A 27202-nucleotide genomic window follows, 5' to 3' on the forward strand; every position below is an offset into this window, starting at 1 on the left:
GGCTTGTCCTGTGATATTCTTCTAAACTGAGAAGGAACCAACAGGGAATCACCACTGTAAGAATTTAGCAGAACTAGGGGTGAACTGCTGAGCAAGAAGGTGCTCAAGGGCAGAGGAGAACTGTAGTTGCCAGAGAGTTTTTGGAGTTCTTTGCTGGCCAGGACAAGCAGAGAAGCCAAAGTCTGCATCTGACTCTCAAAGCTTTTTCAGTTACACATAATTTCGCTCAGGCCCCATCTGTGTTATACATTTAATGCAGTATCATACCACTCTTCCGGCCAAAATGGATCTAGGATTATAACCTCCAGTTTAAAGTAGGGTAAATTCCTAGTTTACATGCACAATCTAACAGCACCCTATTATTAAAAACTAGTGCTTTCAGAGTGGTGAAAGAGAGGCAGCAATTTGTGGGAAAGGATAGCAGAGCTAGGATAACATTAAAAAGGTTAAGAGGCCCCTTTTAGAGGCAATTTCTTATTTTCACCTTAGATGAATTCATTATGTCTCCCTCTCCATCATGATAAATCACTCACACATGTTGCCAACCCATGGCTTGTTCCCTTTTCTCTCACAAAAAAAAAATTATGATTCTCAGCTTTTATGGACACTTTGCTCTAATTGTTCAGGACTGATGATTTACAGGGTCTGTACTGTCATTATCTTTGACAGCCATAGCTCTATGTGCTTATTGTTTTTATAGGATCCTTAAAACTTCAACGACTCAACAGAGCATGCTTTCCTGTTCTCTGTTCATTTCAAGTTTGTTTAAGTCGCTTAAATACACACTGGTTATCTTTGTTTTGCTTTGTTTATTGAATACAGAGTATTTCTGCAGCTCAGCCAGGACTGAGAGGCGAAAGCAGGTTATATAACATGTTATAGACTAATGTACTTTCAAGTCATGATCCAGAAAGTCGCAGGAGTAGAAAAGTTTATTTAAGAAACAGCGTTGCCACTTATGCATCCCCGGAAATAGGGGACATGCACCGCTGAAAAAGAAGATAAACGAGAACACAATTTTCATTAAAAATGCCACATGCTAATTTATAAGTATATATTCAAATTTAGAAATAATTACTAACATGTAAATTTCAAAAAGGCAAGCCAATTAATTCCATTTCCAAATCACCTCAAATAAAAATGTTTTAATTAATTTTCACCACAAATCCATATCACTGTAAATCAGTTCCTGTTCAATTAACCTACACCCAAATAGTTTGATAAAATATTTGAGGCTATAATCCTATGTGAATTTACTTGGGAATAAGCTATAGGTGCATTACAGCAGAATCCTAACCGTGTCAATTCAGAAGTCAGTCGAATTTAATTCCTAGGTAAATGAGGTTAGGATTGCAGCCTTAATTACTTAATTACTGATGTAGCATGGGAAACAACACCTGATGAAATTCTTCCTTTTATGCAACAAAGGCTGCAATGTAAGGTTGCAGTCCTAAACGTTTTTACAAGGGCACAATTCCTAGTGAAGATGGCAAGAGTTACTTCTGACTACAAAATTAAACCAAAAAGTTTGAGTAGACAAATAAATGGAGTGGAATGGGGCACAAATCAGTAGGATTTGCCTCTGAGTAAACAGGCAGCAGGTCGGGCCTATGGTGGTCAGATGAAAAGGGAACATGGCTTCTACACCTTTAAGGGTTTTATAGAACTGGAATTTCATCAGGTATAGCTTGCTATTAAAGGTACAGGAGCCCTGTCCCTTTTTCATCTTGCCATCCTAATCAGGCTGCAACCCATCCCAAGGTCAGCTTTACAGCACTGTCAAGCAGCAGTCCTTTTCTTGGACTTCAACAATTTAAATGTTCTTCCATCTAAAAATATCCATCCACACAGAAAACTAGTATCCCAGGAGAAAGAGTGCACTCTTCTACCTGACATGTGCTTTGTGCAGGGAAGGCTTTCATTTTTGTTTGTGCTGGGATTTGGGGAAGGGAAATATTCTACTTTGTCCACACCCCGGTGACAATTTTGTTTATTTTTTTATTACTAACAGACAGAGGTCTCCAATGCAAGCCTTCTAATATTGCTGCCTCTCAAAATAAACATTTCTTTCTCTCAAAGATATATTTGCTACCTCACCTGTCTCACAGCAGACGCTTGGCAGCAATTTTCAAGTCTACAAGTTTATTGTCTCCTACATTGTATTTGTGTCACGATTAAGGCTGCAGTCTTAAATGCACTTAGCAAGGAGTAAGCCCTTTGAACGGAATGGGCCTTTTTCTGAGTAGATATACATATAATTGTTCTCTAAATGAGCAAGACTTAATGAACAGGAACTATTCAGCCAATTACAGTGGTACCTCGGGTTACGAACTTAATTCGTTCTTGAGGTCCATTCTTAACCTGAAACTGTTCTTAACCTGAGACACCACTTTAGCTAATGGGACCTCCCGCTGCTGCCATGCCGCCAGCACACGATTTCTGTTCTCATCCTGAAGCAAAGTTCTTAACCTGAGGTAATATTTCTGGGTTAGTGGAGTCTGTAACCGAAGCATCTGTAACCTGAAGCATTTGTAACCCGAGGTACCACTGTATCTGTTGGATCAGATTCCCACCCAGCTCAGCTCAACCTGGGAGTCATCCAGGTTCATAGAAAGTAATGTTCTGCTTTTAAAACAAGGAGACTTTGAACCAAGGGTGTGGAAACCTTTTGAGCTACCTTGCCTCATGAGGAATCTTCCGGGAGGACATTCTAATGGTGGGCAGGGCCAGAGGCAAGAGAATATGGTTGAAAAAATTAATGCCACTCTAAACTTAATGTAGTAGGCTACATTCCAGGCTACACAAAAGGCAGACATTTCTGTACACCTTTACACAAGCAAGAGCTCCATTCCATTTCAAGGACACATTCCAGATAGGCATGTGATTCAGAGCAAGGCCTGTGAGAAGCATGACCAGGAAATCAGTTGCGGCCTAGGAAGAGGCCTAAGAGCAAGATGGAGAGACTAGGAGACTCACAGAGGGAGTTTAGGCCTGAAGTCCCTCCTCCATACTTAAAACTCTTCATGACTATGGCCCTGGGGAGGAGTGCCTCAAGCTACTGGCTAGATGTTGGCTAACAGTTCAACACTATCAGTTTCAGGTAGCCAGCTGTATCACTTTGTTTCCACGCCATTTCAGATGAGCTGCCACAGGCAAAGTCGGAGAAGGAAGTTTTCTCCACATGGAGTGGAATACTTCCATTGTTTTCTGTTAAGCTAACACAACTAAGAACACTTAAATAGTAAGGAACTATCATAAGTAAAAGACTGAATACTGAGACCCCCGAGATAATAGCTAGATAAGCTGGGCCCATCCTAGCTAGGTTGGGTTTCCCCTGCCTCCCACAGGCTCCTCTAAATTCTAACACATAACAAGGCTTTCTCCATTGAGAATTATAATAAGCCCCATGTCTTTATGGAGATCCATCTGGCATAGTAGGCCAAGGGGATTCTGGATCACATCTGTCAGCTACAGTCCTTGTTATTCCTTCATCTGCTGTTCTTGATACTGGAATGCCTTTCACACACATCTTCATGTGATTAGGAATCATTCAATAAAATGAACTAAAATTGGTTGTAAAATAATACGAACAACAACAACTACAACACCAACAACTCAATGTATTTTTTTACAAATAAACATTCAAGGCTGAGACCTTTAAAAAAACATCCAGTTGGTAACACTTTTCAGAACAAAATGACTTCATTTGTTTCTGAAAGTATGAATTGTGGGCGCTTGCTGTATCTCAACATGTTCCACAAAACGGAGACAGCCACATGGACAGTCGTGCTCCAAATTGCTGTAGAGTGGATTTCTCATATTTTTGCCAGGGTGCTGCTATCTTTACCAATGGGGGATTCTGATTATTTTTTTCACATGCACAGAGTATACTTCCTTCTTTCTTAATTAACCTGCTGTACCTATAATTAGAGCAGTTAAACTATGGATTTTCCTCAGGCTTTATTGGTGAAGTGGGGATGCTAACTGGCATTAATGACTGTGACTACAGAACAGGGGAGGGGGAGCATTTAATTAATATGAAGTACAAAGGTGTAATCTTGTATGTATTCAGCCACCACCACAATGTAGACACCATCTCATTGTTTCTGTGTGAGTAGAATCATGTGATTTAAGTGTCTTGGATTTGTTTGGCATTCTTTCAGTATTTATAGAATTTGGGGGGGAGGCGAATAGGTTTTCTGTCTATGTGGTTTCCATTTGTGTGTTGATTTTGTGTGTGTGATATTGCTTCCATGCTTAATCATAGGGATGCAGCATTATAGTGTTGTTGTCTGCTCCCCAACAGATCACTTTTTGTGGGTGTGCAGCTCCTTTTATTGTTTTGTTTCTTGAGCAAGTACCTTTTTGGACTGTTGATTTTTAAAATAAGGTTTTCTTATTTCAATAGGCTGCCCTTCAGCAAAGCTATTGGGGTGACGTCCAACATGAATCAATATAATTATATAAAATTATGTACAATCACACTTAGGAAAACAGCAGAGCAGAATAGCAGCATTCAAATCCAACATACAATAAAACTTCATCAATGCAACTTTTGAGTTTTGTTGTCTGTCTTGCTGCCCAGGATTGTCTGTGATAATGCGAAAAGCACTCAAGATCATTCAAGTTCATATGAGTGAACCTGGTGCCTCCAGGTGGTGTGGACTACAACTACCATCATTCCTGACATTTGTCTATGCTTGATGAGGCTTCTGAAAGTTGTAATTCAAAACACCTGAAGCGTGTTTAGCTTGTTGAAGGATTATATGTACCCTGGTTGGTGATGGGGAACTTGCAGTCTTCCTGATATTGTTGGACTCTTTAAGTCCTGGGCCAATGGCTATGCTGACTGATGGGAGCTGGAGTCCAATGGAATTTGGAGGGCCACAGGCTCCCCACCTGTGGAGTGGAGTGGGGGGTACATCTTACTCTCTGTGGAAAATGTGGCAACCTACACAACTGCATAAGTCAGAAGACTTGAAAAGATTTCCTGAACTGGAAGATTCGAAGACACTTATCAGACCAACGTGACACTTGGTTAATGAGTCGTTTCTCCAGTGTTCTTTTTTATCTTCTTTATTACAATGAAACAACAACCCAAAAAAGTAATAATGAAATGCTGTTTCATTTTTCAAATCCTTTTGGCTTGATATCTGGCATGCCTCTTATACATGCCATTTTCTGTCTAATTAAATAATAATTCTAACCTCACTTGTGGCACATCACATTTTGAAAAGGCACATTGAGGAATAGAAGTGCAGTTTGACAACCCCTGTACTGATTTTTCACTGCCAAATGGTGGTGGGTTTTTTTATATATATGAAAAAAGATTCAAATGTCTTGACTACAAAACAGGATGAAGTAAAAGTTATATGTATTTGTCAGTCACTTCACATAAATTTATTTCTTCAGTTATTTATCACATATACAAGCAGGCGCCATTTACGTGGGGGTTATGATCCGAGGCACCATGTACATTGGTGAAATCACGTATAACTGAAACCCATTGAAAAAACCTGCAAACACCCTGCTCCACTCCGCCCCCATTCCACCTTTTAGTGATGTTTCAGCGATGTCCTTATGATTTTTTCAGGTCACTTCCGGGTTTGGCTCATTGTGTGTATACACACTGAGCTTTATGAAAGAGTGGGTATTTGAACCCTTGTCTCTAAGAACATAGTCTGACACTCTAACCGCTACACCACACTGCATCTTTGCTCATTGCACCACACTGTCATTGTTTTAATGCTGCTAGCCAATACTATGTAAGAGTCCATTTGTAACTTTGTGTGTTTCTTATGCATCCATAATCCACTTTTCCTTTCTTTTTTGGGTGGGAGGTTATAAAAAGTGTCATGACATTTTTTTAGATGCATTGGGCGATTTTAGATGTGTTTCCGCCTTGTTGTAATCCAGCACAAAGGCATGTCTAGAAGCAAGGCCACTACCTTCCAAGTAAACAAGGCTGTTATCAAGTTTAAACAGAATAAAAATGGAAGCACCATTTCACTGTGCTATTAAACCACAGGCTTGTCGCTATATGTGTAGATTTCAGAATTTCTGTTTAGTCAGAAAGGCACATTCATGAGAACCAATGGGACCAGATCAGTTCTATGTTTTAGGCTGCTGTTAAAAATTAATCAGTTGCATGAGATTTTGTTGGCAGATATCTGTGGGAAGAGCTTTAGCTCAGTGGTAGAGTGCTTTGAATGCAGAAGAGCCCAGGTTCCATCCCTAGGTTGGGTTGGGACTATCCCTTGTCTGAAAGTCCTGGAAAGTTGCTGCTGGTCCATGTGGACAATACTGAACCAGACAGACCAATATTTTGACGTGGTACTTGTTCCCTAATGGAGATTTTATGTCAATTATGTTTTGTTAAAAGGTTTGTACGTGTGACAATATGTTATTTCTCTTTTCCTGGATTCTGTTGTCATCTTTGCCTGGCATGGGTGGGCTCCAAGGGCTTGTCTACACTTCCACTTGTCCTGTGCCTAGAAAGCATGGGTCCGAGCAATTCTTTTGCTGGACCCATGCTTTCTAGGTACAGGTCCAAGCGGTTTTCCCCTTGCCCCACTCCTTCCCAGGGAAAACCTGCTCTTGCCATTTGCTCCGATTGAGTGCTAAAGAGTGGTTTTCCTCGGGGAAAAGCAGCAGCACAAGAGGAAGTGTGGATAAGCCCTAACATATTTCATTTGCCATGGCTGGTCTAGCAAAAGAACTTACAACACCAATATGTTTAAGAAATTTTGAGAATAGCTTACATTTTCTTTACAATAGAATATCTGCACTATAATAAACCAAGAGCTCTCTAATAGGTTATTTCCAGTAATTAGGAGATGCAGTTTCATAGTCATCTTAGAGTTCCTTAAAAAAGAATACATATGAAATCATACATATTTAATTTCTTAACTGCACATTGACAATCTATATTTTAACAGATATCCATCAAAATTAATTCTAGATTGACATGCTTTCTCAAGTCATTTTAGTACTATTCTTTTTTGTGTTTGAACTACCATTCAGCAATGAATCAACATAATTATTGCAAGCTATTTATTGTGATAGCCTTAATAACAGATTTGAGTTTACCATTTTGTTGCCTCTTTTGTAGTGATCTCTCTGAGCTGTGCATCGCAGAAAGTAATCTGTGTTGTGCATGTCAAGCCATTCATGTTAATGTTCAACAATCCAATAGGTTTTCTGTTTAAAAGGAAAATGGGGAATTAAAACAGTTTTGCCATTTTCTATCCAGAAACTGTTAAAGCATTTTTTAATAAAAAAGAATAATGTGAATGGGAAAAAAAGACCAACAAGAATTTATTATATCCTTTTTCCTTATTCCACATTGTGGTCCTGATCCTGATCCCACAGAAGTCAGTGGGGGATTTGCTGGCCCTCGGCTGTGGAATTGCCTTCCACCAGAAATCAGGAGGACCATGTCTCTTCCCTCGTGCCAAGTGAAATGTAAGACCCTCTTTTTGCAAAAGCCTTCCCTCTATAGCATTTTGCTACTTTATACATAAAGGGCCTAGGACTTCTGCCCACAAGATAAAGGAAAGAGCATTCAAATCAGAGGGGAAAGATTTACAGTTTGGTAGCAACATGTTTGGGGATAAAGTTCACCACATGGTCTCACTGACTACTTTGTGTGATTTTGTAAACAACTTTCAGCTATTGTAGGGGAGGGGAAAGAAGTTTGCTTTGCATTTTAAAATGGAAACTACATAATTTGCACCTCTTGAAACAACATGCAGACTAAAGCTTAATTATCCTTCAAAATATATATTAGTAAAGATTAACCTACAAAAATGCATTATATTAGAAACAGTAGTTTGTAAAAATATCCTTAATTATCCTTCAAAATTTGTACTTTATCAAATTTTGTGAAGCAGTTCTCCAACCAAAAAAGATATACAGAAATGTATATAATAGGCAAAAGTGTCTGTAAAAATGCATATATTAGTAAAGACTAACTTACAAAAATGCATGCTATTAGAATCAGTTGCTTATAAAAATACACACTTAAATGCTGATGAATTTTCATGAGGACTTTAATAATAATCTGAAACTGATATGGAAATGCAACAAATTGAAGCGAACACTGGAAAAATGACAAACTGAAGTTGACACTCCCATCCATTCCTGAACAGTAGGGATAGAAATCTTAGGTAAATGAGCCACAATGCTTAAGAATTTTCTTTATCCAACCCTGAAGCCATCATAAATCTTTCCATTAACATCTATGTATCCCTTAGATATTTATTTTTACAAAGGAAGAAACCAATAGGACTGTGTTAAGAACCCCAAACTTTATTCTAGGCTAGAATTCTGGATTGTATGTGCCCAATACACATAGACCGATTTTGGAAGTCTAAGGGCTCTGAAAAACCAGCAAGGTGGTCTAGATCTAGATGTGCAATCTGGGAATATTGGACAATAATGCAACTTACAAATACATGTTTCTCATTTACTGTTACGGAGGCCCTAAGCTATATGATGGTTCTTTCCCCTATTCCATTGAGTAATAAGGGAATAAGGGAAGCTCCAATGTAAGATGTGATGATCTGCAGCCACTGTCTTGGTGCCACATTCTAAAAAACATGACTTGTCACATTAACTCAGGAACATGGAACATGTGGTCCCCAGATGTTGTTAGACTCCCAACTTCCATAAGCCCCAGTGCTTAGCATGAGCATGTAAACTCCCATGGTTTGGCTTGGCATGTTGGACAGTGGAATAGACTCACTTGAGAGGTGATGGACTCTTTTGGAAGTTTTTAAGGAGAGGTTGGATGGTCATCTGTGATGGATGCTTTAGCTGAGATTCCTGCAGGGGGCTAGACTAGAGGCCCACAGATTAGCTACCATGTTCAAAAGGAACAAAAAACAAATTTGATGCAATGTCTATGTCAGGGTTTTTTCCTGGCCCAGCCGTATCTTTATCTTTTCCTGGCCTTATGAGCCAATTGATAAAAATATGGATAAATGAATCTTTTGCAATATTAACGCCATTCACCCCTGTCCCCCAAATCTAAACACCTGAAGTATGAACTCATGGTCTCCAACCAAACATGGATGCACCTAGAGCACTGGTACCCTTGAGGCCATCGTCTTATGCCCATGAAACCTTTGAACCTCCCACCTTTACCTTATTTGGCAATGAGATAGGTAAATACATTCTCCCCCCCCCCCGAAAAATAAATTGAGCTGAAGAAGGAACCTGCAAAAGTGTCTCTCTTCCCCACTTCCTCTTTCAGCTTTCTGTGGCTTTCAATGTTTATTCTTCTGAAGTGCCTAGAGCTAGTGATAGTCATAAGACTCACTTAAGACCCCAAATGCTCATGGGCCTAGAAAGGTTACTGACCTCCAACAGATGCATTACACACTGCCCCCCCATTTAATATTTCCTTTATTAATATAGGCACATCATCACCACATGTCAAATCTGGCACCACATGAAAGATAAATATATGCAGAATGAAGGGTAATATCAACCCTTCTTACTTAGAAAGTGCATTGTACTTTGTCAACATTAACGCATTTGGGCTGTCAAGTCAGCCTAAAACCAGTCCATTCACTGCCTTGTTTTTAGCCAGTTATTGAGTTATTAAAATTAGTTATTTTATTAGTTAGTTATTAAAATGTGTAATATGTTGTCCAAATCAGGAGATACACACAAATATGCCAGGAAGCTTTGGGCACCATTGCATATTCAAATGTTTTGGTTACAGTTTTTCATTTTAATCTGCTGCTCATCAAATAGTAATATAATTTGGTTAATGTTCTTAGCCCCAGGAGATAGCACTATATAGTCTCCTGTGATTATCTATATACATGTGTATAGTGATTTTTTTTATTTTTATTGGTAGCCGAAACAGCTGAATAAACAGGCTAACTCCAGAAAGCAAATGCTTTGGCAAACTTCACTAAATCATAAACAGATAAGCTGAAGAAAACTTTAACAGCAAGACTGTTGTAAATAACAATTTATGGACAGACTCCTTTTGGCTAAGCAACAGAACAGATCAGGTCAGATGCTTCTAGCAGAATATAATTATTACTGTTAAGCATACTGAACATGCTAGTCTCTTCAGATATAAGAAACCCAGGGCTAGAGCTATTAAGTAGCCTTGTGCCAAACCAGACCTTTGATCAGTCTAGCCCAGTATATACTAGGTAGGGGGAACCCTTGGCCCTCCAGATGTTTTTGAACTGCAGTTCCCATCTGCCACAGTAAGCATGGCCAATTACCAAGGAATTATGGGGAGTTGTGGTTCAGCAGCATCCTGAGGGCCAGAGATTTCTCACACCTCTCTACACTCACTGGTAATGGCTCTCTTGGATTTCAGATGGGAGTCTCACCTAGCTTTACATGGAGGTGCCGAAGATTGAACCTGGGACCTTTTGGATGCAAAGCAGATCCTCTATCACTGAGCTATGGTTCTTACTATTGCTCCTTTAAAATTCTAAGGGAAAATTATGCTCTAGGTTGCACTTTTGGGTGTGATCCCCTGCCATTGCTATCCCCATTATCCCATTATCCCAAGGACACACCAATAAGCATAAATAATATATAGCTGTTGCCTAGGGCTTAAAAATACTGACAAATTAATTTGTTATATTATTTGTATATAAAACGTGTATGTGTTTATGTGCACACACACATATTTTTAATTTTATACACCTTTTTCTCCCACTGCTCTTGACTTTTAAGTGCAGCATGACACAATTAGATTGCATATGTGAAGCTTTTCCTAGCAGAGAAATAAAGTGCTGGGAGAAGCTTCAAGTATTTCCCTCGTTGGCATGAATCCATAAATTCTGTCAACACTTTTGAGAGAGCCATTTATTTATTTTTTGTGGTCTCCAACAACCCTCCACATCTCATGTACAGAGGTCTTGGGACAGAGTCTAATTTGAGGTCACATTAAGGCTCAGCTTCGGTTTTACTTGGAACCACTGAAGCCTCTTGCTGCTTCCAAGCATCTCTGAGGCTCAGCACAAATTTGAAGATGAGGGGAGCAGGGGAGCAGATTTCATTTGTGATGTTGCCCTGAGACTTCCTACTGCTTCTTAATACCTTTAGTGCACAGCACAAGGTCAGAGATAAGGTCCCATCTCTTGATTTGTTCTGGGACAACCATTCACCAGATTCTCCAAAGACACGTTTGCTATTGCTAGTCTGGTTGACTGCATTTGTGGATTCCTCAGTCAAAGGCAGGGTTGTTGGGGAGTGGTGGTGGCGGCAGCGCTAATAGTATACATGTTTTATAAATGAACATTGATTGCATCAGGTTATTCTGGCATGCTCCAAAATCTAGGCAAATGAGTAGTGACAAATGGCTGTCAGTAGCAGCATGGATAATGGGTGGTGGAGCCACAGAGGCACCCTCTGAGGCACGCACATCACAGCAGGGGGTGGCAAGGTTGTATGCGAATATAGGTGCCGGATATGTGTTAGCACCCATGTTGATGCATCCATATGGCCCCCAGCCTTGCCCCCATCCTGTCCAAGTAAGCAGCATTGACACCAGTGTTGGGAACATTGTACTGTGGCTCTGCTTCACCTCATGTGGATCTGCCCACATGTTTCTAGAATTACCCACAGCAGAGTTTTATCTGGGCCAAGGAAGAATGAATTGTTTCAATCAGTGCATCTCCACATGGTTAGACATTCAAGATTCCATTATCCTGTTATCTGTACCTGTGTATGTGTGCATGTGTAGGATGTGTATGTGCATGTAATGTGTCAGAGAAACAGATGCATACACACATATATAGCAATCGTTATGTAACTCCTTACAGTATATTGTGAAATACATGCGTCTAAAATTAAATTAGTTTACCATATGTGCTGTGGTCTCTGTGTTTCATTCTAAGAGGGCTTTAAGACATTGCAAACAAGTGACCTGGCAGCCAACTGTGGAAGATGCCAAGCTAGCAGCTGGAGGAACTTTGGTGAAAAGTCCAAACCCACTCTCAGAATGTGTTCATTTACCATCCAGAGGATTAGGATCAGGCTGTAACTGTGTTGAATAGAATTTTGCAGGAAAACACAACAAAATTTCATATGCAATTGGAACACTTAATGTTTTGCCCCTTTTCATACCTGGGAAGGCTGGGGGCATCTGTTTCTTAAATGCTACTTGCCCCCAAATCTGTTATTTGTGAAAATTCATTCCTATGTTTTAAAACACATCATTGAGAAATGGTGGCATGGGCAGAATAAAGAGCATCCTTTAGATTCTTATCATCAAAGGTCTTTGTGACATTTTGTCCCTTCTGTTTGTGTACAGTGGTGCCCCGCAAGACGAACGCCTCGCAAGACGGAAAACCCGCTAGACGAAAGGGTTTTCCGTTTTGGAGGTGCTTCGCAAAACGAATTTCCCTACGAAAATGTCTTGCGAGTTCCTGCGGGGGTTTTTTCCTCCCCCCCTTTTTCTAAGCAGCTAAGCCACTTATCAGCTGATCCGCTAAGCTGATAAGCCGCTAAAAGCCACTAATAGCGCTAATCCGCTAAGCTGTCAATGGGCTTGCTTCGCAAGACGAAAAAACCGCTATACGAAGAGCCTCACGGAACGGATTAATTTCGTCTTGCGAGGCACCACTGTATATCTAGGAATCCTACGAACTCTGATACTGCCTTTTCAAAATTCCTACAATGATGAATCCTGCACAGCTTGAGATCATGCATGTGCTGTGTTGTGGTCAGATAGAGTCTGGAAAAGACACACTAATATTGCATGGATTCCAGCTTATGTTTATTGAAAACTGCATGCTGAGGCCAAAAGGAGCATTTTATACTACTATCCTAAACATATTTACCTAGGAACACAGTAGGACTTACTTCTGAGTATGCATGTCTAGGATTGTGTTGTTTACAATGGCACCTACTCTAGATCAGTCTTCTTCAATCTGGTGTCCTCAGATATTGTAGGACTACAATACCCACCATCCCTGCCCATTGGTCATGCTGACTGGAGCTGATGGGAGTTGTAGTTCAACAACATGTAGAAGGCACCAAGCTTGTGAAAGCTGCTCTAGTGCACATGTATTTCATGTAGGCAAAAGGTATTTAAACCACAGGGTGTGTTTTTTCTTGTGCAGACATTAATTTTGCTTTTACAACATGCTTCTCTGTCTTCTTTCCCTAGGCATTTCCTATTTAAGCATGGATCTGGCTCGTCAGCTATCTTCAGTGCCGCCAGTCAGAATTACCCTTTAACTTCCAATACTGTTTATTCGCCGCCTCCCAGGCCACTTCCTAGAAGTACTTTTTCTAGACCAGCTTTCTCTTTTAACAAACCTTACAGATGCTGCAACTGGAAGTGTACTGCCTTGAGTGCAACAGCTATTACAGTCACACTGGCTTTGCTGCTTGCATATGTCATTGGTAAGCTTTGTGTTTCATTTTGGTGTTCTTTTTTCACTTAATCTGCTTGTATGAGTATTATGCAGGGCAATTAACAGCACAATCCTATCTGTATTTAGTTCCATTGAGTTCAGTGAGGTTTACTCACAAGTAAGTTTGTGTAAGATTACAGCTAGTGTAGGACAGCATCATTTTCCATTCTGTCCAGTATTTGTCAATGTGCAGCATTGTTTTATTATCTGCAGTTCATCTTCTCCCAAAACTTTGTCATTATTCTCACTTTCCATGGCTGAGAATTTATGCCCATGGTCCAGACTAGCAGTTACTAGAGTAGACCCACAAAATAAAAATGGCAGATATGGGGCAAGAGGAGGAATGGGAGTGGGGAGTTAAAGGAAGCAAAACAAACAAACAAACAAACAAACAAACAAACAAACAAACAAGAAATTGGGACCAAATCAGGTGTTTTCATGGTGGTTAGAGATGGAGGAATTTATACATGAGATTTCACAATTCCAACTTGATAGAGCTTTGCCCACACTGGGCATCCTCATCCATCAAGCACCTGGTTACATTGAAGCTTCTCATCCACTGTTGGATAGGTATTGTTTCTTCCAATAAAACTAATTATATGCAAAATTATGCATAAAAATTGCATATAAAGGAATCAAGCTCAATGCAATGAAGTATTTCTGCAACAAGTGGCAGCACCTTGCAGCCAGACTGGAGAGGTAATTTAAGGTAATTTAGGCTATATGCAATTTTCGCTTTATATTCTGGTTTTGGACCCTAAAATCCACATAAGATGCAATTCCACTATGCATCATGAACAATATTTGCCACCTTTCCCTGGCCGCAGGGAGGGTAGCATTGTGATGCGTGGATGGGATTGGGGAAAACCATGGAGGTCATAAAGCAGTATCAGGGTTTTCCATAATAAATGTATTGTGAATATGATCCTTGGACTTAGGAAATTTGACCGCCTGCAGTATGCAATGTAGGAAACATGGGGAAACAGCAAGTGCAGAATCATTCATCATTGTAGATACAGTCTATGTCTGCTTTAGACAAACCCTTTCCCTGGTTTTCATTGCTGCAGTTCTCCGGTTTCCGCCAAATTCACCAATCTTCCCTAGTTAAGGAAACCATTCTTCTGTTGCTTGAGTTGATATTAAGTTCGATCAACTGGATGTTTATTTGACAACAAGAGTCAGTCTGCATTCCTCCTTTTTTAAGTTACATTTGTGCATAAGGAACTGGCTGCAGGAATGGTCCTAACTTTGGTTGCCACTTAGCTTCAGGTTCCAGAGCTTAAAATCGTGATGGAGGGGTGCACTGAAGATTTGCCTGCAGTGTACCTGCAGGTGGGGCTTCCTCTTCAGGAGAGATATGGCAAGGCTTCCAATTGAAGGGACACTTATAAATGCATTCAATCAACCAACCTTATAACCTTCAGATTTTCATGCTTGACATGTGATGGTCTGAACAGGCCACATTCATTGCAACATTATGTGCATGCCCCTGCCATCCCTACTATTCAGGCAAATGAACAGGACTTTTGCAGAAATGTAAACATCTGGAGATGGGACGCAGGTGGCGCTGTGGTCTAAACCACTGAGCCTAGGGATTGCTGATCGGAAGGTTGGTGGTTTGAATCCCCATGACGGGGTGAGCTCCCGTTGCTCGGTCCCTGCTCCTGCTAACCTAGCAGTTCGAAAGCACATCAAAGTGCAAGTAGATAAATAGGTATCGCTCCGGCAGGAATGTAAACGGCCTTTCCATGCACTGCTCTGGTTTTGCCAGAAGCGGCTTAGTCATACTAGCCACATGACCCGGAAAAACTGTCTGTGGACAAATGCCGGCTCCCTCGGCCAGTAAAGCGAGATGAGCGCCGCAACCCCAGAGTCATTCACGACTGGACTTAACTGTCAGGGGTCCTTTACCTTTAAACATCTGGAGGCAGAAACATAGTTTTTCCAGCAACAAATCATAGGGGTCCTTTCTGCTGTCTGTGTTTCGTTAACTTACTACGTGTTAAACATAACAGCAATGTACATTATATATTGGACTAAACGTAGCATGTTTTATTGCAGTAAGTGTTACCATTATTTCAGTAATGCATAAATACACCTTCATGCTTTATAGGACAGAACTGCATTGCTTCTTTCTGCAGATGTTTAAAGCAAGAACCTTATTTGTAGTAATCAACCAAAGTCATTTAATCCAAAATTGTGATTGTCCCCACCTCCACAGCATAATGCTGGCTGGGGCTGAACATAGTCCAGAAGGTCTGGAGGGCACTGGGTTAGCAAGGGCTGCTTTAAGACAAAACAAAGGAGCTTCTGCAAACTTTTCGGCTGGATCAGAAATCAGCTACTGTAGGGTTCACTCGTACAGCAAGCCATGGTAGGTCACAACAGAGTCTGAAAAAACAAGTTTGAATATGCAAGATTAATTAGGTTCCCATTGTTGTTGATGATGATTATATTATTGTTATTGCAGTGCTGTTCTTCATCATCTTTGCTTTGTTCATAGGCTCCAAGGGAGAGTATCAAAGGGTTGGTCATTATGAATTGATCCGTAATTAATCATTTGCTCACACCTTTCGGAAATCCTCATGCTAGAATAGAGGAGAATAAATAAATGTTAACTCAACTCATAGAAATAGAATAATGCCAGGAGGATTAAAAGGGCAGATGCCTTATGGAAAGCAAAGCAGTATTTGTGGAGTGAAATGTCTTCTGTTGTACTCACACCCATGGGGATCCATTTGCCTAACCTTTACACTTCTGTCTGCAAGCACGTTTCTCCACTGTCCTAGGCAGTATATGTTTGGTCTTCTTTTCCTCTCTTGTCCTCAGAACCGATTGATAGGTGTGGGAAGATGCTGTTTTGTATGCTAGATGCTAATAGGTGCTTAACAAATCCTCTTTGCCACTCTGAAAGGGCAAGCAAAACGCCCTGTTGCTTCCTAATGGTTATCTAGTCCCTAACACTGACCAGCTCGTCCTGAAAGGTCAAACTCTCATTTGTATTTCGGATGGTGTAATCTTTCAAATTATGCCTGATGAAGCAGTGAATTTTCTAATTAAATAGAATCCATGGGGCTCGCAGAATTATTACCTTGCAGGGGGGAGGTTAAGCCTTCTGTGGTCCAACCAAAAATCTCCTCCTCCAAAGTTCTCTTTGCACCAGGAGGGAAGCCTCCATGTGTATTGGTGGACACTGTTCTTCCCTCTCAGTACAAATTGCATTGGGGGGGGGGGAAGAGATTTTTCTACCCCTGGAGTCCTTGTCATTCCACTGTGGCTGATATTTTACATCAGAGTTGGAGAGCCTGAGGGACCCAATTTCTGACCCTCAGAACTTTCCTCTGCTTCACACCCTGAGCGTGGGCTGCATTGTGTCCTTCAACTCTGGTAATATATCTTGTCTGGATAGATGCATGGCCTGGAGAGTCCCAAGCATAGCTGTCAACCTTCCCTTTTTTGGTGGGGAATTCCCTTATTCCAGTGCCGTTTCCCGCTGCTATCCCGGATTGTTAGATATCCCGTAGACTGTCCCCGGGACAGGGGAAGCTGCTAATCCCTTATTTTTGAGGCTGCTGATGCCTTATTTTCAAATCTGAAAGTTGGCAGCTGTGGTCGCAAGGGGCAGTTGGCACTGGAGACCCACATTTGACCCATGTGTCAGAGGTTCCCCACTACTAATGTGGTGTTTGAAATCCACCATTCACTTGCACAACATTTTCCGTTTACTAGTTAGAAGAGCTGCTGATTGAGGGAGGAGGGGAAAGAAGCTACAAGTATGTGTAATTTCTCAGAGTCAAATATTTAAGAGTCAGTCAGGACATAGAATTGAAGAGCTGCAAAGGAACCCTGAAGATAATCTAGTTCAATCCAATCCCGTAACTGAGGCGGGATTTGCTGTGCCTAAACTAAATCTTTATCCAAGCTCTTCATGAAAAGGATCCAGGAAAAGTAATTCTCCATCTTTCCTGGGCAACCTTACTCTATTTGGCTAACTCCTCATTTGGTTAAGATGTTTTATCTGATCTCAAATTACTTTCCTGTAGTTTAAATCCCTTTCATGTGTCTGTCTTGTGGCTGAGAGAAATTTATCTCTCCTGTGGAAATCTTTTAAGCATTTTAATGCTGTGGATCTAACACAATCTTAAAAATTTGCCTTGGCTGGTAACACAAGTAGGAGTATGCCCTGCTACAGCGAAAAAGAAAAGGAAGGAGAAGCCATTCTGTTAAAGCCATCACCTTATCTTAGTCAATTGATCATCTGGCTTTTGTTTGATTGATTGTATCAGGATAAATTTTCATAAGAATAAAACAATCATTCTAAACTAAAAGACAGGCTTTATTTGAGCTGGATTGACACTTAATTCTACTTAGAGTAAACCCACTAAATTAGTCATTGATTTCTACTAAGCAGTTGGCTATTGTGAGAACAGGATGCTGGACTAGGTTTCCCTTTGGCCTGATCCAGTGAGATTCCTATGTCCTTAAGTATGACTAAGTCTGGATCCAACCCATAATATTTAGATGCTGTACATCCATTTCAGTGCAAAGGTTACCTTAGAAGAAGCAGTTTTTCCATCTTGTATGGCAAGGCACATAAAAACTTCTGCTTTCGTAAATACTTGTAATTTTAAATAATTCATTTTTTAAAAACAACAACATGATCCACTGCTATCCAATCAACCAGTAACGCTTTAACCAATCAGAAGATTTTCAGTCAATAAATCTGACTGGTTTAATCATCCAAAACTGCAATCATAAACACACTTACTGAGATGTTACCCTAATTGATTGCAGTGGGACTCCCCCCCCCCCCATAAACATACACAGGATTGCACTAAGCAGTTGCAATCCAGTGTACCCTTCTTTGGGGAAATGCTTTATTGAACAGGGTGGAACGTATTTCTGAGTACACCTGCATAAGGATTGTACTTTACACACCATATCCTACGCTTGGCAAAATAACCACCAGACCTCAGTGTTTATCCTCCACATAACTTTTAAGTGGAGCTGGAAATGAATCACAAAGCTCAAACATTCTATGGATTCTACTGTAGGATCTTTGAAATGGTGGTGCCTCATTGCCTCATTGTCAGGATAGGGTTAGGGAATGCCAAAGATGGTGTAGGGATAGACGAATATGTCAATTTCATTTTCTCCTAGTTACTCATTCTTTCCAATCCAAAGTTCAATTTTCCGCATTTCCACATCAGCTTGCAATATTTTTCCATTAAGTCCTCATGAAAATTCATCAGGATCTTATTGCTGATTTCTCCTAATACACACGTTTGTAAGCAATTTAGCCCATTAAACACATATTTGCAAAGCTATCCCCCTTAAAACAATGCAATTGTGTAGGTTATTTTCACTAAAATGTGTGGTTTTTATGCAAGTGTTGCATAAATGCTTGGCTAGAGGTGCATCTCAGAATTCAGAGAAGTGTGGATTTCAAGCGATGGCTGTTTCAGTTCTCTGTAAGTTGCACTCATAAGTGCAACTTAGATAGGATCACCCTTAAATGCAAACTGAAATGAATTTCTCCCTCATCCCCAGTTGTTTGGCACTTAACTTTTGCACTAGGAGTCCCTGGATATTGCTGCAGTGTGGATAGTTACTTCAAGGCTGGATCATGGGTGAGCCATGCGCTGAGAACCAGTAGCCATGGGACAAGCCAAAGAGAACCAAAGAGCAAATCTGAAATGGAAACCAGGAGACAGAGCCAAAAAACCCCCATAAAAATAATACAACCACATCAGAGTTCAGGAAGACCTTGTCGTTCAGACAAGACACAACTGAGGCAGGAAGCACTCTTATACTCCTACCCGTCCAGTGACCAGTAGGTAGAGTCTGTCCAGGACATGAATGTGCTTCACTGAGAAGCTGCCTAAATTACAAACGAAAGGCAGTTGCCTTTCATTTGTAACACCATGCAAGGGAGCTCCACACAGATCTGTCAGCTCCTAACAAATCATCACTTGGTGCTTGATCCATGACTGGTCTTAGGCCTTTGAGCCTTAAGCCCAGCACCACAGCAAATATTCCATCATCACAGCAAATAGCATAGGCTACAAGGCCATCATTGCATTTAATTTGGAGGAAAGCCCTGTGGATATATCCACAGAGTTTACTTCCTGGGAAATGTACGTGAGTAGAGGTGCAATTGACAGTTAAGTGCTGAGGCGGCTGCATTTGCTGATGTACCTGAGTACACCACAAAAGTGATCTTTATGTTGGGATACTGCAGGAATGGCACACTTGGAGAAATGTCAGTGCATATGTTTGCAAGGGTCTTCCTCACCTTGATGCTCTCCTAATGTTTTGAACTGCAATTCTCACAATCTGTGACTGCTGGCTACTACGTTGGCTGGGTTTGGAGGGAGTTGCAAAACATCTGAAGGTCATCACATTGGGGAAATCTGGTTTAGAACATACATGATCACATTTATCCAAAACATGGGGAATCTTTGGCACACCATATGTTGCAGTGCAACTCTCAATATCCCTGACCATTGGCCATGTGTGCTGGGGCTCTCCAGAGTTGTAGTTCAACAATATCTGGAAGGCCAAAGGTTTCCTACATCTGATTTATCCCGAAAGCTGAGAGCAATATATATGTTTAAACAAATACATAGCTTTTCCTTTTTTAGTCTGATAACCATCCTGTGATATGGCTTACATTGGGGGATTGTTATTGGCCCACACTTGCCTAATAAGATAATTATTGGTCCAAGGTCTTCCAATGAATGTTGCTCTTCCTGTCCAACATCAGCACCCAGTCTACCACACTGAGCTGAATAGGCTGCCAGTTTTTAATTCAATTAGTTGCACAGCAATTAGATGAAAGATCATCTTCCCAGTTCGTCTCAATAAAGGTCAATAACGGCAATATAACCTTGTAATAATGGAATATCACAAGGGACCATAGCAGCTGAGCTATGCAAGGGAAAATGTGCTCTGCAAACTAGAGCAACATCCTACAGCTAGTGCCCACTAATTGTATTTATGAATCTTCTCTTCACACAAAAAAGTCCTCAAGTTAATGTAGAATAAAAATACACAAATATTAATGTGCTTCTGAGGTTCAGAAAGTTTGGTCAAGAAAATGCCTTTTGTGCTTATAGTAGGCTAAATGACAGCTAATATATATCCTGCCATGTACTCTTTTCCAGCAGGTTATCTGAGAGACTAAGGAAAAAATCATTCTCCTCTCCTGAAAATTGCCTACCCCCAATGCATACCATGAATTTGGGGGAAATTGTTTTTCTGATTTATCAATGGGGAACGTTATGTATAATTATGGGAGGGGCATTAATCAGTGGTGTTTCCTTTGTTACCTCTTCTGTTTCCACTGGTGGTTTCTGTGGAACTCCACCCCATGTCTCCTTGGGAAATTGCTACACCATGGCCTAGCATTATTTGGAGGGGGCATTTGTAGTGGAGGGCAGCAGGGGCAAAGAGGAGCTCCATTACAACTTGTGATTGCAAATAACATAAAAAGGGAATGAAGGAAAGGAAAATACAAAATTGGCAACATAGGAAAATTCTTTAGTAGAGTCCCCTCCTTTCTGAGGTTTTCCCCCAAGCAATCTGAGAGTGTGCCTGTGTGGCTGCCTTTCCTCCTCCTCCATGCCTCTCCTTGTCCTGGGAGACCAGGGGGAAGAGGAGCTTGTCACAGCAGGAAAGGCAGACATCCATGGTTCTTCACAAGCCTGTCTCATTCCGCCTCTCATCTTCAATAGTCTAGTGTCCTGTTCTCAGACTTGCCAACTAGATGCTTGTGGGAATCTTGCAAGCTGGACATGGGCAGAACTCCTCCCCTTGTGGGGTTTCCAGCAACTGGTATCCAGAAGCATTACTACCTCCAACTATGGAGGCAGAGCACAACCATCATGCCTAGTAGCAACTGATAGCTCTCTCCACCCGCATCCCGAGGTACCACTGTATAATTCACCCCTTTTTTTGCACTTTTCTTGCACGGCCAAGAAAAAGTTCCAAGAAGAAAAGTAAGGGGGGCATGATAGAGCTATGTAACATAATGCATGGTGTGGAGAAAGTTGTTAGAGGGGAAAGCAGTGGAACAAGAGGAAGTATTGATAAGCCCTCTGGCTATTAGCCACAATAACGGTGTTCTACCTCGGTTGAATAGGACCCAGGCGCCGCTGTGGGTTAAACCACAGAGCCTAGGACTTGCCGATCAGAAGGTGGCGGTTTGAATCCCCGCAACGGGGTGAGCTCCCATTGCTCGGTCCCTGCTCCTGCCAGCCTAGCAGTTCAAAAGCATGTCAAAGCGCAAGTAGATAAATAGGTACCGCTCTGGCGGGAAAGTAAATGGCGTTTCCGTGCGCTGCTCTGGTTCACCAGAAGCGGCTTAGTCATGCTGGCCACGCCGGCTCCCTTGGCCAGTAAAGCGAGATGAGCGCCGCAACCCCAGAGTCGGTCACGACTGGACCTAATGGTCAGGGGTCCCTTTACCTTTAACTTTTTACCTCAGTTGAAGGCAGCAATTTGCCTTTGAATACCAGTTGCTCGGATTTTCAAGGGAAGAGAGTACTGTTGTGCTCAGGTCCTGCTTCTGGCCTTCCTAGTGTCATCTAGTTGGCCACTGTAAGACTAGATAGTGGACTAGATAGTCTTTGGCCTGATGCAACAGGGCTCATCTTATGCACGGCTGGCTCCCAGGTTTGAGGAGATCTGGGCAAAGTATCCTCTCATGCAATAACAAGCAGACCTAGTTTGCAAGAATCCAGCCTTTCCGTGATATTTCCCAATTATAATTCCTAGTTTAAGGGAAATGTAATATGGTTTGCCAGGAGAAGTCATTTGGACAACTTGGCCCAGGCTGTTCATCTGGAAACTCTTCTTACCGGTTCCATCTCCTCCACTCACCTGGAAGATAAGTCACGTTGGCTTGATAAATACATACTGCACTGATTTATGTTTTATTTTTAATTCATGGATCCACTGTAGGGAGTCTCTTGTGTTTCAGCCAAGCTTCATATTTTGTTCGCTGCCAAACTTTGCAGAACACAAGTTGACAAGCTGTGCTTACACAGAAGGTAGATAAGAATAAATTCAATTTAATCATTGGCTTTGTAGCAGATGGTGGGTTAATCCAGTTTACAAAATGTAATCTGCAAAAATAAAAAAATAAAAATGCACTACTACTACTACGGAGAGAACCATAACCCATGTGCAGTTTTGCAGGTCTCTTTCCCAAATATATGACACCATTTGAAAGATAAATAATATGTTATCTACACATGCCAAGGTTTTCTTTTCATTAAACAATAAAAAAGCAGCATAATGCAGTTACATACGTCAGTTGTTGAGCTCTCGTACCTAGTAGAGAAAGGGCCATAGCTCAGTGGTAGAGCATCTGCTTTGCATGCAGAAGGCTCCAGGTTCAATCCTGGTGGGGCTGGGAGAGAATCCTGCCTGAAATCCTGGAGAACCCCTGCCAAGCGATGCTGAGATAGATGAATCAGTGGTCTGACTCGGTTTAAGGCAGCTTCTTATGTTTCTATGTGTCTGGCTACCTTAATCGCCACATTAAGAGTAACAGCACAGCAACCCACTCAGACCTTAAGATGACAGGTAAAATTTAGGGGTTACTAATAAAAGCATTACCTATGCAACACTTCAATTATATCAGTAGTGGAGGCATTATGGAAGATGGAGGCACCCCAAGCAGATTCTACAGCTTCATCCACAGGGTTGCATTGGCCTCTGTCATCTCCCATGAAGCTGAGAGCTCCTCTGTTAAGGGAAGAATGACTTTGCCTACTTCCTTTTCCCATTCTCATTTATGTAAAGGCCTGGTCCTTATGATGTGAAAAAACTATGTGTAGGCAATACACTCATACTTCAGGGAAGGGAAGGGTGAGTTTATTGAAGAAAATAGATATGGATGGAAACAGAGCTTTTCCAGCTAACCTGTTTCTTGAGCATTCATCCTGCTTTGCTTGCACAAAGCTTACAGAGGTCAGATAATGTCTCCTTTTTAGTGAGCATTCATCCTTATTTGTTTCCAGGGTGTTTATATGTTTTGCTATTAACAATCCATTCATCTTGCAGTTTTTAGTGCATTTCCCTATCACATTCCTAGCCACAAAAGTATGTTTGTTTCTTTTTTTAAAAAGGTATATTTTTTGTACTAGAGGGGCAGAGCAATTGAATCTACTTTAATTGTACAAACCTAGATGTCTGGCAGGGACGCAGGTGGCGCTGTGGGTAAAAGCCTCAGTGCCTAGGGCTTGCCGATCGAAAGGTCGGCGGTTCGAATCCCTGCGGCAGGGTGCGCTCCCATCGTTAGGTCCCAGCGCCTGCCAATCTAGCAGTTCGAAAGCACCCCCGGGTGCAAGTAGATAAATAGGGACTGCTTACCAGCGGGAAGGTAAATGGCGTTTCCGTGTGCGGCTCTGGCTTTGGCTCTGGCCAGAGCAGCGATGTCACGCTGGCCACGTGACCCGGAAGTGTCTCCGGACAGCGCTGGCCCCCGGCCTCTTGAGTGAGATGGGCGCACCAACCCCAGAGTCTGGCAAGACTGGCCCGTACGGGCAGGGGTACCTTTACCTTTACCTTTAGATGTCTGGCATGTGTTTGAATCTCCCACAAACGAGTGACGCCTACAGATAGATTTATAATTACAAGCAGCGACCATTTTAGGCGTGTAAAAATGACACACAATCGCTGACACACAGGTGCTTCTTGACCTGGAAGAGGGAATAACAGGGGCAGAACAGAGAATGGGACTCATCACATCTCACTTATGTGTGCTCTGCTAATGCACAAATAAAATGATTACCACCAGTATGGATTGGTTCGGGTGCAAAACCAAACATTGCAATTCACCATCCAAATTCCATCCATGCCTTGGGGGGTGGGTTTGGAAAAATAATCCATAAAAATGAAGCAGTGTCTGATAATGTATTCATTAATTCATTTAAAATATTTACTTATCTTACCCTTTGGTTTAAACTGCTTCCACGTTGCCCATTCCACTTCAATACATTCTGTTGATGGAGGCAGGGACTTAACTTCAAAGGAAGTGGTAAGAAGAATGAGAGGTTATTAGTTATAAAGAAAGGGCCCTGTCGTGGGGGCATAACATTACACAAAATGGCTATCGTGTGAGCCTGGCAAAATAAAACAGCTGCAACATTTAAAAGAGTACCCACATCAGCCACTAACATCCTCACAGAGAGAAGCTGTTTGTACCACTCATCTATTCTGAACCAAATGGAGGGATGGAACTCAGTTCTGCCATCCATGAAATATAATCAGGTTAAGGGGGCATGTTCAATGTAGGAGAGACTAAGGCAGTTCAAACAGGAACTGAGCAGGAATATTGTGGGTTATTGAGAGGATATTTGCCGAGACATTAGTAGGTGCAACACGAAGTACCATGTCCTTGGTGTGAGCAGTGTTTTATCTAGATGGGCCAGTGATCTGATACTTTGTAGTGGGGGTGGTGGGTGGGGGTCTTCCAAATGTTACTGAACTATGTCTCCCATCATCCTCAGCTGACATGGCCAATAGCTAGGGCTGATAGGAGCTGTATTCCAGCAACATCTGGAGGGCCAAAAGTTTCGCCCTCCTGCTTTATAAGGCATCTTCCTATCTTCCAGTAGCTAAGCCTGTGCCAGATAGTGCCTTCCTCTGCAGTCTCAGATAATGACTTTTAATAAAGCAATAAAGTTTGGGTAGCATCTTTGCCATAAATTTACCTATGGACTGACTTTAGTTTCTGAGACAATTTAGTTTATTTTCCACTTGGCACTGAGAATGTTGCTAGTATTAGCTTAGGAAGCCATATGCACTGTGAGGTCATCCACTGCTCTCAAGAATGGGGTGCCTTTAAAACAACATTCTTCCTCATTAGGGTGTGCTGAATTTTTCAGTTTCTGAAATCCAAAAAATGAGGGGAATTTAAAAGATACTTTGGTTAAATTAGTATAATTTAGTTCTGCTTGGTAAGTAAAATGTGCATTTACATAAATTTTGCAAAGAAATAATTAAAATGATTGCCAAGTATTTGTAGTTGTTGTTATTACTATTATTATTAAGCATTACCTGACATTTTCAGAAGGTGCAATTAAAATTATTTGGTTTTCTGAGAACAGTTTATGTGCTTCTTCATCAGACGTAGACTTGCCATGTTAAATGTTGCCCAATACACAAAAATAATGTTGTTGTCGTTTAGTCGTGTCCGACTCTTCGTGAAAAATAGCAGATTTTAATGTCTCATGTCGAAAAACCTCAGGCAAGTAAGTTGTGTCATTTAGTTTCACCCCCTAAAATGACACAACCTACTGCCTGAGGTGGTTGCCTCACTCTGGCTAATAGGAGGGCCACTTCTGAAGAAGAGGGAGCTCTTGGTCGTGCTTAGGTTTAAATTGGGTAAGCCACACCCCCGGTTGACCGGATTTGTTGGCTGTGGGGTGTGACATGGCCAGGACGCCCAGTGACGCAGGTGGCATCACCACGCCCCGCCCCCCGCTGCACACGGGGAGAGCACATGGCCTGCCTGCAACCCTGCCCCCCTGGGAAGGGGAGTGGCCTACTATTTTAGATATGGAACATGCAACAAAAAGTTGCCGTGGAAGTTCCTGTTCGGTGTTCTAAACACCTGCAGCCCTATTCCAGGATTCTCCATTCCATTCTCTCTCAGCTTATTGCAGTAAACAAACCTATCAGTCTGTCTTTACTGTAAAATGAAATAGTTTGCAGAACAAGTCGTCTCCTGGGTTAGCTTGCCATGGCAACATTCATTCTTTTGTTGTTTTTCATTTGCTGGCTTCAACCAGCTAGTCATATTTCTTCTTCAAGGACAAATCAGAGAAGCATAGACTGTGATTCTGTGTCAGTAATGGAACTAAATAAATTCATCATAATGAACAACTTTGCATCTGGCTGGACTTGAGGATCATTCTGGATGATCTACTTTTTTCTTTAAAAATGTTTAGGGGTACCCTCATTTTCCTACTCATATTAAAATACTGCCCCTCAATGAGGCCAAACTTAGTGTGCTGGTCCAGGGGGGAGGTTACTGTGGGGCGAGGTCCAGGACCTGAGTTGAGGGTCAGCAGACAGTCCTCCTCGGGCGAAGTGGGGTCCACAGCAGGAAGCCGGGTAAGGACAGGAACTCTGGGGGAAACAGGACTGGATGCTGGCCGAAACAGCTCATCAACGACGTTGCTCCCGCAACCTGGGACCGGGCTGACTGGCCTTTATCTTCTCTGAGGCCAGGGGCGGTCCCGGCCCCCAGGAGCCCCGCCTCTCCTGGCCTTAAGGCGAGCACTCCTCCTGGGAGAAACCAGTTCCCTTCGCCTCTCTGCCCTGAGCCTCTGCAGTTCAGGAGAGGCCGAAGGGTTACTGGGCCCAGGGGGAGACTCACCTGTAGGCACTGAGTCCTCAACCACCTCTGGAGCCAGAGTGGATTCACCTGGTGCCTGCTCCTGAGGATCCGGCACAGGTGCAGGCGCTTCAGAATCAAGGCCCTGCCCCAGTTCAGCCGGCCCTGGAGGCGGGGACTCCTGTGCAGGCTGGGATTCCTCCGGTTCAGCCTCTGAATCGGATTCCCAGGCCATCACACTTAGATTCACAAAATGTTTAAGGGTATGCGTACCCCTGCGTACCCCCCCCCCCCCGGAAAAAAACACACTGCCGGAATTGCAATTCTTGAAGCCAGGAGATTTCAGTGACTGCTTTCTCTCAGAGCCTCTTGGACTCAAGAACTGTTAATTTTGGTGAGATTTCTTGTGGGAATTACACAAACACACCCCTCTCCATCTCACATTTTC

General features: G+C 41.9%; 1 protein-coding gene across 13 annotated transcripts in view; it reads left to right on the forward strand.

Annotated features, from left to right (window-relative positions):
- Positions 1–27202, forward strand: part of TENM1 (teneurin transmembrane protein 1) — a 383082-nt gene that overhangs the window by 187136 nt on the left and 168744 nt on the right. For 7 of the 13 annotated variants that reach the window (XM_083721963.1, XM_083721975.1, XM_083721972.1 and 4 more), the window contains exons 5-6: positions 7372–7464; positions 13154–13392. In XM_083721963.1, the coding sequence (XP_083578089.1) occupies positions 7372–7464; positions 13154–13392 (332 nt within the window). Of the gene's footprint in view, positions 1–2098; positions 3101–7371; positions 7465–13153; positions 13393–27202 lie in introns of those variants that run through there. The other 6 variants (XM_083721973.1, XM_083721974.1, XM_083721965.1 and 3 more) reach the window with 3 other exon arrangements.

The sequence above is a fragment of the Podarcis gaigeae genome (genome assembly GCF_964106915.1).
Source record: "Podarcis gaigeae genome assembly, chromosome: Z".
Lineage (NCBI taxonomy): Eukaryota > Metazoa > Chordata > Lepidosauria > Squamata > Lacertidae > Podarcis > Podarcis gaigeae.